Raw genomic sequence first — 10,763 nt, forward strand, 5'->3', positions numbered from 1 at the left:
AATCTATATATTTTCAATTGGTTCCCTCCAAACTACATGGCATGCAAACGCATCAAATTTTGTGTATATTTCAAATGTATCATTTGATTTTATAGAATTAACATTTTTGAAAAATTGACGTGCTGTATTGAAATCAATTTAAAAAGTTGCGTTTCAGATTTGCATACTTTCTGGTATCTTAATCGTTTCGATGTATTTGTAGCGTTTGTATGCGGTAGAAGCGGGATTGGCCATCTTTGCGAGGAACAAGAAAAGTAGAAATCGACAAAAATGGTGAGTTATTTGGTGCTAGGAAATAATGTATACCTCAGACTGTCATTTGAGAGCGTATTTAATTGTTTCTTCTGATCTGTGACGATTTTTGAGGTAATTTTTTGCCGGCTGTGCCCTCAAAACGGCAGTTTTATACCGACTCACATGTGCAGTTGCAAGTCATGGGGGAGGGGGGCGGCATGAGCCAAATCTCATAATTTTGTACAAAGAAAGATCCTCATAATGTGGCAGACTGTTAGGATATGGTGAAAAGTCAGCCATCTGAGGAAACTGAACGTAGAATGACTGTTGTACTAGCCTTATTCTAGGGGAAACGTCAAACACAGTCGCCTTCCCACAAAGAAAGAAAATAGCTGAAAAGAAATATGTGAATTCCAGTATCTGACAGTTTTAGACTTAGAGTAGAGTTTACGGTCTGGTAGGATGTTCTTCCAGTTTGGACAATGTTATACGTATATATTCAGCATTGCTATAAATGCGGTGTTATGATTTCATGAAGGTAAAACCATATTTGCAAAAGTTAATGATTTATGATCTGTATGTCTTAGTCTTGTCTATGTCTGAATTTTGTACCTTTTTCCCTGCAGTTCCGTAACCAGTATGACAATGATGTCACCGTGTGGAGCCCACAGGTGGGTACTCTTGAAATTTTTCACAAACTTCCCTTTGTGCAAGATCATCATCCGGTATATCGTCTTTTGTTCCCATGTTTCAAGGGTTTGATGTCCTTGCACATATTAGATGTCATATCCTGTGGGTAAACACTGTGTAGGCAGAGAAAGTGGAAGTCTTCCCCTATGTATCAAAATTATTTATCAACCAACAGATGACATTCAAAATGACTGAATGTTTTGGAATAGGTCAGATAAGTAAGCAGGACAGTGCATTTTTTCTGTCCATTTGTTTGTCAGTATCTTTCTATGTTTGTTTGTTTGTTTGTTTCAGGGTCGTCTCCACCAGGTGGAGTATGCCATGGAGGCCGTGAAGCAGGGGTCGGCCACCGTCGGGCTGAAGTCCAACACTCATGCTGTCCTGGTCGCACTCAAGGTGGGCAACGTCTCGGAGACATTTGTTTGCATGAACCTTTGTTTATTCATGAGAAACTCAAATCAGCACGCAGGTCGCTTTTCATAGAGGTCATGAGGGAAGAGGTAAGGGTCAGACAAAACAAAACAAAGATACAGATTAGGTAAAATAAGAGAAAGATACTTTATACTATATTACTACTTCACATAAACTTTTCAAAACCAGTTTTCCTCTTCCAAACAAAGTTTACTGAAGCAACTGGATAACTTTGCTTTTAGAAATTTTCGTTTCGAGTATCTTATTAATTCCGAATGTCTAACCTTCATGAACCCTTTTTCTTGTTTTAGAGAGCACCATCAGAGCTGTCTGACCACCAGCGTAAGGTCATCCCCATCGACGACCACATCGGCGTGTCCATCGCCGGGCTCACAGCGGACGCAAGACTCCTCAGGTGCGGCTCTATCTGTTGCCATGGCAACCTAAATTGTAAAAAGATATGTTCTTTTGTTCTAAAAATGTACATTTCAGTGACAAGTACATTTTAAAAGTCTTGCAACTTTGGGGGTTTTTTCTGCGCATTACCATAGTCCTAGTCTGTACCACACTAACTGACAGTATAGTAGAAGTACAGTCAAACTTGTATACGAAGACCACCATGGGACCTATATAAAAGTGGTCTTTTTAGACAAGTGGTCTTCTTACGGTAGTACAAGTAATGAATACATGAAGTGTTGCCAAACTTTCCAACCATTGTTTTCATCATTGTTGTTTCTCCTGGTCAAAGAAAGTCCAGGTGTTGGCTTCCCTTCCACCATCCTAGCTGTAGTTATGAAGAGAAACACCTGTTCCTGTTAGTGCAAGGACAGTTCCAGATGTTGCACCTGACTGTAGATAGTGTTCTCACAAGAAAGCAGGCTTATGTGTCTGTGCTTTTTTGTGTTCATTTTGTTTTCTGTTTGCAATCAAAAATCATGATGTGATATGTACCAAAAAAATTCCAACTCGTAAGCCTGCTGAAAACTGTCAGTGAGGAGGTTAGGAAACATGGTCATTCCTTGTGTACATGTTGTTTCTTAGCTGGTATGGAGTGCCCTAAACAGTGTGGCAGTTAATGATATTACAGTATGAATACTTTTCTTCCCAAAGGGAAATCTAACCAGTGCATTGTGTCTGTTGTTCTACAGCAAGTTCATGCGTACGGAGTGTCTGAACAGCCGGTATGCGTACGAGAGCCCGCTGCCCGTATCCAGGCTGGTCTCCACCCTCGGCAACAGTATCCTTCCACTGATGGTGGTTACACAGGGTGGTAGTGTTCAGGGCTTGAAATACTGGGAGCATGTGCTCTTGTGTGCATCCAAAATTGGAGCTGTGCACCTAGATATTTGTGCAGTGTTGCATATATAAAGGTACAAATTGTGCACTACTATATAGTATATTCTTGACATTTGTGTGTCAGAAATAAAAGAAACCATTGTTCACTTGAAAGTTCATCTGTGTTGGTAGAAGTCATTCTGAATGGAGTTTAAACTGTAAATGCCAACACAAAAATTGGACTTACCCAAATTTTCGACTGATCAGCTCCAGTCTTTGTCAAGGAGTGAGCAATCCACTGCTTCTGTGACGTCTTTCTGCAACCTATGATCCACTGCTCTCCGAGTCATGTGTCTCATCTGCATAACGTGACGTCACAGAAGCAGTGGATTGCTCACTCCTTGACAAAGACTGGAGCTGATCAGTCGAAAATTTGGGTAAGTCCAATTTTTGTGTTGGCATTTACAGTTTAAACTCTATTCAGAGAAACCATTGTTGTGGTATTTGTGTAAAAGTTTGAAGTCTAAGCTATAGAATTTGGGATCATCACAAGTTTTCAAAGCTACAAGCTGTTTTGGTAGCTTTTGCCGACATTCTACTTTCATTTATGTTGTGCATCCAAATGTTTTTTTGTGTATCTAAATTCTTAGGTTAGGTCGCCGAAAATGAGTTTCGAGCCCTCCCCACTATGTACCCATGATTCCTTAACCCTACTGTGTATTATCATTTTTTCTGCGGACCCAAATTCTTTTCTGTGCATCTAAATTTTTAGGATAGGTTTCTCCCACTACAGACATGTACATGTTTGATTCCTTAACCCTGTCCCAGAGATGCAGATCTGCACACAGCGCTACGGCAGGAGACCGTACGGGGTCGGGCTGCTGGTGGCAGGTTATGATGTAAGACTTGGACCTGTTTTAACCTTCTCCCAGCTGCCTAACCCTGTAAACAAGGCAGATTTGGTGGCAAAAGACTGCTTTAGCAGGGAGAAGGTTAAACTACATACGGTTGCTGTGTTTAAAATAATCACTAACATTGTATGTATGACAAATCAAAGAGGATTTGGTGATTTTAAAAAAAAGACTTCTAGACTTAATAGAAATCTTAACTTCTATTCCAACGAAAATTGAATTACAATAACAAACTTGTTAGCTTTCACTCCAGCCCTTATAAATGTAACACAGAAATAAAGACACTATGATTTAGAAAGAAGCAAGTTTATTTGTACTGAACACATTGATTTCAACAAAATTAATGAGGTTTTCAAAGTGTCTACTGTCTTTACAAATTTAAACGACTGGTGTTTTGTCATGATGATTGTAATCTTCTAGCCAAGTATCAGTACATAGATCAGTACATAGATGAAAATGTACCCCCCCCCCCCCCACACACACACAGGAGATGGGACCGCACATCTACCAGACCTGCCCCTCCTCCAACTACTTCGACTGTAAGTGCATGGCCATCGGCGCCCGCTCACAGTCAGCAAGGACCTACCTGGAGAGGCACCTCACCGAGTTCTTAGACTGTAAGTCAAGATGTCTTCCCTTTATGTTGTTTGCTTGTTTTGGAGAGCATGCACAGCAAGTCACGTCAGAGTGAATGATGAGAAGTAAAATTAAGAGATGAGTGGAGGAAACAGTGTTTTTTCCTTGAAGTAATGTGACAAATTCGAAATGTGTATATGAATGAATGAATGAAAACTTTATTTCCGTGTCTTGCGCCATTTTGCGCCCAGCCCATGTGGGCTTATAAGACACCGAATACGTTACATTGATTGCATAAACAAAAAGATCAGGAGTACAGAGATGAACATAAACGACTAAGAACAGAATATGAACGGGGTGGAATAAATAGATAAATAAATATTTATATATTTGTATATTTCAAACGGTAGTTTTGGATGATGGTTACAACAATAACCACAAAATTAGTAGATAAGATGAGAGATAAGAATACATTTAAAACGTTGATAGCTTCACTTGAATATGTCAGAAGTTGTTCCATTGTGATTTGATCTTTCCAGGTGCCGTGGATGACCTGGTACGACACGGGCTCCGCGCGCTCAGAGAAACGCTGCCCAACGAACAGGAGCTCAACACCAAGGTCGGTTATGGGGTAGTTATTAGACAATTAACCTGTACTGTTTAACTTCAAGAGAACACCCCCTTTTCTATACATCAAGATTGCATGCTGTATAGTTGAACCCGTAACAGTCAGAGTTGCATAATGATTATTTATGTCATATTAATCTTCACCCTGGTGCCTAACCCCGTAACCAATACAAATCTTATGCCAAACGTTTACTTTAGCAGGAACAAGTTTATGTGACTTTGATACCAACTTAAACCTGGCAGTTTCCATTTTTAACCATCCCAATGGATACAATACTTATACCATATGCACCTTATACAGGGGTTCATCTAAATCAGGAAAGAGGGGCGCTGCACCCTCTTGTTTCAGCCCAGCACCCCCTTGTCGAATTCAGATTTTAGCTTAATATCCAGCATACAGCCTTCACTCAGCAATAGATTCATCCATAAATACATAGAATTCGCTCCCTTGCCTGTGTGTGCTCCCTCTTGTTTAATTTTTCTAGAAAAATCTGATAAGTGCAAACCAACACGAAATGCTTTGATAGTTTGTTTAACAGTGATGATTTTCCTGCTTGCAGAACGTGTCTGTCGCCATTGTTGGGAAGGACACCGACTTCACCCTGTATGATGATGAAAACGTCCAAGGATTTGTATCCTTTCTCATCAAACTAGTCTACAGCACTGGGTTGTGTTTGACTTTACTGCAATCCACATATGCAAGCTTCTTTTGTTTATAATGCTCTGACATGCAGAATTGATTGTAGAATAAGGAATAGTTATTGAGGGATAAGATTCCAGTTTTTAAGGAAATGCAAAGCTGTAATGTTATAGATACATTTATTTTCACATCATATAAAAACATATGTTTGCGGTGCCAACATTTCGTGGAATGTGGTCACTGAAAAAACTGCAAAAATATATTACTGCAGAAAATATATTTACTTCTAGTCAATATACAACATGTATTTAGCATCCTATGTTTGCATATTGAAATATGTGTTCTAAGTAGTGTTTGATTGTGTTTGATTTTGACTACACCATTGTGTACCTTAACCCTTGTACAGCTAACAGGCATTGAGCATGAGAAGAGAGAAAGAGGAGCGGTAAGTTACATTCTTAAAAGTTACTTTTCACAAAGTTTGTCAGTTCTACCCAAACAGAGTTTAGTGGTTTGTTCAACATTTATGGCATGATTATTTCCTATATAAAGTCCACAGAGAAACAAACAACAATACAACCGTGATAAACAACATAAGTAAACAGCACAATGATAGTGATACAGAACATAGCAAGTGCATGGAGACCTAACAGATGTATGGATGATTAACAAACCTACTAGCAGTGAAGCTGATATGTTAAACCAAATGGCAGTAATACATGCACTAATTCCAATTGAGGGACACATGTCGCCAGAGTGTTTTTTAACCCCACCCTTGTTACCTCAGCCCGCGGCCGCCATGGACGTAGCAGAAGGCCAGGAGGGCCCGGCTGCGGATGCACCCGCGGACCCCCAACCCGAGGGACCTGATGCCATGGAGCACTAGAACTCTCTAAACTATGGTTATAGTAATGATAGGAACATCTCTTATAAAAATCCATGTTCTATTCTCCAACAATTTCTACAAAATCAACTTTGTCAACAACAAAACTTGACTCACTCAACAACAAAAAACCGTTTTTCACACAGATTAACAATAATTGCAGAAGTTTAAAACTTCTGTTACCGGTACGTCATGTCCAAAGATGTGTTATAATGTTAACTTGATATATACTTTCCTATCTTGAGCTGTACAAGAACTTTCACAGATGTATCAGCATCACATGTACATGTACATGTACATGTATGCATTCAAGAAGTGAATGGCTAAGTACCCAATGCAAACTTCCCATTTTTCAGTCCACACCTCTGTCCCTCCAAGAAACACAGATGTCCAGGTACATTACATATGACAAATAAGCGAATGGGGCTAAGTACCCAGTACCATTCTCCTGTTTGTGTTGATGAAGGTTAGACATCTAGTTATAAGATATGCCAGGTAACAGTTACTCATGACAAGCAGCTGGATAGATTTCATAAATGGTCAGACATTTCATCAGGTGGCATTCAGGACCTTACATCAGTGTCTGGACAAGATCTGTGGTTCACCATTACCATTCTCCAGTTTCTTCGGTCAAGAAGTGACTTTGGCACCCCTCTGTCCCTGATTGCATATGACAACTAAACAAATGGGTCTAAGTGCCCAATACCATTCTCCTGTTTGTGTTGAAGGTTAGACATCCAGATATAACATTCACAAGGTAACAGTTACTCAAGCAACTGGATAGATTTTCCAGGTCAGACTTCAGGTGGCATCCACGACCTTTCGTCAGTGACTGGACAAGATCTGTGGGTCACGAGGCTGAGTAATTGTTACCTTCCATGCAGTTCCACACTCTCCAGTTTCTTCCGTCAGGAATAATTTTTGCACCCCTCTGTCCCTCTGTGCTGTTATTAGATCCTGAAATGAACACCCCAGCTGAACTGCACTTGCAGATGTCCGTAAGCTGTGGGGTGGTGCAAACATTAGTGTCAGGTGTGTGTAGAGCTACTTCATCTTGTTCATGGCGTTCAGTTCTTGAGCAGAAATAAAAATTTGGACATCCTGCAGCTACATGTAGGTGATATGAATAAAGAAGACTGGCTAACTCTTTTTTTTTTTTCCTGTTCGTTCGTTTGTTACTGCTTGTGTTCCTTCATGACATGGGTTTGGGGCTCAAATCCTGACCTAACAAACAGAGTTTCAACCCATAATAGGCGCTACAGATAGTATGTGCGGTTGTATAGACTTGGTATGACGTTTTTCTCATTTACATTAAAAGCCACACCTTGAGCATATGACAAACATTATACATTTATATTCGGAAAGAGAATGAAAAGGATCTGATACACCAAATAACAGTCATTTCAAGCAATAGGATATGATTTTGGAAATGGCCAGACATTTTAGATAGCATCCACTATAAGGAACTGACATGCTCAATACAAAAGTTGCCCATTGCAAGCAACTGGGTAAGTTTTGTAACTGACATGGTTCAGTAAACATTGAGGCATACTCAAATACTTTAAAAGTATGCTCCAATGTGTGATGGTCAGTGCCTTGCACATTAGCAAATGTTATCTTCTGATTCAGCGTCGTCTGACTCACACCATTTACCACACTGCTTCCTGTAGACAGTAATTGCCTGGTACAGTGATTAACATTGCTAATGTGTCGTTAATAGATGTCAGGAAAGTGAGTTTAATTTTGCAGAAGAGTCAGACGCTGGGTAAAAGGTTAACTTTCCCTGGTGATTAAACACAGTGGCAGCTGTGATGTGTGTTGGTCGCCATGTAATGGTGATTGTTTTTTGTTGAGGGATTTTTCAATTAGTAGTACCAAAAGAGAAAGGCTTTTTCAATTTACACATTAAGAACACTTCAGTGATTGTAGAAGAAACTTGTGTTGAATACACAATAGATAAAATGTAAAGTTAGCCCTACAGGAGGAAAAGTTTTACGGTTTATCTTCATAATCATTAGATGTTGATTAGCACAATAAGTCACCATACTGTGGTCGAGAAAAGGCTCTGACTAGGTGTAAAAGTCAACTAGCGCCCAGAATAGAAAGTTTGACTGCTCAATTTAACATACATGTATTTGTAACCAGATAATAGTAATGAGCACTTTCATTCCTAGTTTGTGTTCAGAAAAGAAAGTGTCTAATTCAGTGGAAAAGTCAGTCGGCGCCGTAGAGTTAATGGAAAGCAATGATATCTAAGATTACCACCATGGAAGAAACATAGAGAAAGGGAAAAGCCGTTTTGCGTGACAAGGAAGACTCATTAGATACAAATTACAAAATTGGTGGACGGACTAAGAAGTGATGATAGAGTTGGTGTCCGGTTTGATTACAGTTGGAAAATCTTGAATATGGCCTATAAGCTTGTGTGTTACGCCAAGGAAACAGAGTCAGATAAAGACCTCTGAACTCCATACTTCAAAGAGAGGAGGCCTTGGCCAGCTGACAACGCTCAAAAGCGCTATTGTGTTGAACCACTTTCACGCAAACAGATATCCCTGGTTTATCTTCACACCTGTCTATCTAGGGCATGTCACAAAGCCTGACTTACCAGATAAGAAAGGCTGTAGTTGTACAATGTGAGGATGTAGACCCTGGCGCCTTTTGCCGTTACGTTAAAGCCCCCTTATCTCGCTAGACCCGCGACACGTTGGCGGCGTTACTGGGTCCTAAATTTGTGTTACCCTTCACTTTATGATGGGAACATCATGCAAAACGTACTACTAAAAAGACAACAAAACACACAAAGCGTAAAAAGATAAGTTTTTTTATCGATGAAAGTCGTTGAAATGTCATACCTGCCACAGGTACGGTGAGATAGAGGCATAATCCCCTTCACACAAATGTATATGTTATTGATACGCATGGCGCGGACATTTTCAATGAATTTATTGGATAAGATTCTCGCTTGGACCGAATTTCAAACAACAACAAACTTTTGCTGAAGAAAGAGCAAAGGGTTTCTGCCGTGTAACCGGGCTTTCAAAGGGAAAGAATACTAGTAACCGGTCTTGCCGACAAGTAGAGTTAAAGGCTTATTTTTCGCTAAGTTAGACTTTTTTTAGAATTACTTTTCTTCTTCCTTTCTTTCTTTGTTTTCGTCATATTTCTTTTCTTTGCCCATTTTTGCTCACACAATCAAACAGGTGGTCAGGAGACGATGTTTCAGAACAAAGATCCCGGGAGAGGTGAAGTAAATCAGCTGTTACCGGATTGTTACATTTCAGCTGGGATGCATGATTTGTATTCAGGGAAAGTGTCGTAAGAGGTATCTTCGGCGCGATTTACACATGCGTTTTTAGGCGAACCGGAGTTGACTCAGGACTGTGCAAGGAGAACCCTAGGCCACTCAAGTAGCGTTTTCTAGTAGGAAAACTCCACTTGAGCAGCCCAAATTTCCTCAAACACAGCCCCAAGTCAACTCCGAAAAGTTGTTTGTAAATCGTATAATGTATCATACGTACACCTACGAACTGTCAAGAGAAGCTTTTTACACGAGAAGATGATGATTATGAAGCTAAGTATCCACCTTACTTTTGTCAAATGATGGTATCCATAACCACTTAGAAATACCTTGCGGAGGCTATACTGTTGTTTGTGTTGCTTGGAGACCGCCAGAAAGTCCGTCCTATAGAAAACCCGCCCTTTACGGAACGACAACACGAACCACCTGGACCAACAGACGGACTGTCAACAAACTTTCTCCCGCCTCCACGGGACAGCGGGCAGCTTTCGCCCGTAACCGCCAGGCCACAGGAAGAACGCTCTGTGGATGACATCCTTTAACCCTCAAACACCCGAGTGGGGTCATTTTTACCCCAATCAGTCATTTTAGTCGCAAAAAATAGGTTCGGGTGTTTGAGGGTTAAAGAAACTAAATCTGGTGCAAGAATGCGAATGATTTAAATGAAGATTGAACTAAGGACCCAACATGCTTGAAATTTTGAAAATGGAAAGACGATAAATGCTGTAACTAGAAATGAAGTCACAGAACACGGTGTTTAACGGATAAATCTTTTGCTTTGTACTTGAAAGATATTAAATTGGTTTAATTTATTTACTCCTTTAGCTGTCGCATGAGCAAGATGAGGAAATAGTCACTATACAGCTTTGATATGTTACAAATTAAAGTTATTTTGTGTTTCGCAAAAGACTTTCTCACAAATTGATATGGGAATAAGTCGTAGAGACGCAAGATTGAATGGTCATTTTCCATTGTCTACTATTCAAAGGGAGATACAACTTTCCTTCAGGAACATGTCAAAACCAATGAACGTAACGACACCCTCCACAGAGTTTAAGATCATGTGGCCGACACAAACTTCGCGTGGATTCTTCTTTAGCTTAGGGAGCTTGGCAGTAGGGGATATGCATTGTCCCGTATTTCGTTTTTATCTTATTCTACTTCATATGAATTCATCACAATATGAAAGGGGCAAAGCAGGTCTATAGGCACCTT

General features: G+C 40.1%; 1 protein-coding gene across 1 annotated transcript; it reads left to right on the forward strand.

The window, feature by feature from the left end:
- The first annotated feature begins 171 nt into the window (after positions 1 to 171).
- On the forward strand, positions 172 to 6,373 carry LOC136421812 (proteasome subunit alpha type-1-like). Its single transcript, XM_066409376.1, has 11 exons — positions 172 to 273; positions 861 to 905; positions 1,219 to 1,320; positions 1,647 to 1,750; positions 2,484 to 2,572; positions 3,439 to 3,509; positions 4,009 to 4,138; positions 4,637 to 4,716; positions 5,285 to 5,356; positions 5,771 to 5,809; positions 6,152 to 6,373. The coding sequence occupies exons 1-11, from the start codon at positions 271 to 273 to the stop codon at positions 6,248 to 6,250; spliced, it is 834 nt and encodes a 277-aa protein (XP_066265473.1). The 5' UTR covers positions 172 to 270; the 3' UTR covers positions 6,251 to 6,373.
- Positions 6,374 to 10,763: the final 4,390 nt, after the last annotated feature.

The sequence above is a fragment of the Branchiostoma lanceolatum genome, chromosome 16 (genome assembly GCF_035083965.1).
Source record: "Branchiostoma lanceolatum isolate klBraLanc5 chromosome 16, klBraLanc5.hap2, whole genome shotgun sequence".
Taxonomy (NCBI): domain Eukaryota; kingdom Metazoa; phylum Chordata; class Leptocardii; order Amphioxiformes; family Branchiostomatidae; genus Branchiostoma; species Branchiostoma lanceolatum.

Excerpts from the sequence above, each read along its gene's own strand:
- LOC136421812 (XM_066409376.1), top strand. Across the intron at positions 2,573-3,438 it reads GGTCTCCACCCTCGGCAACA|AGATGCAGATCTGCACACAG; the intron begins GTATCCTTCCAC and ends ACCCTGTCCCAG. Across the intron at positions 5,357-5,770 it reads ATGAAAACGTCCAAGGATTT|CTAACAGGCATTGAGCATGA; the intron begins GTATCCTTTCTC and ends ACCCTTGTACAG.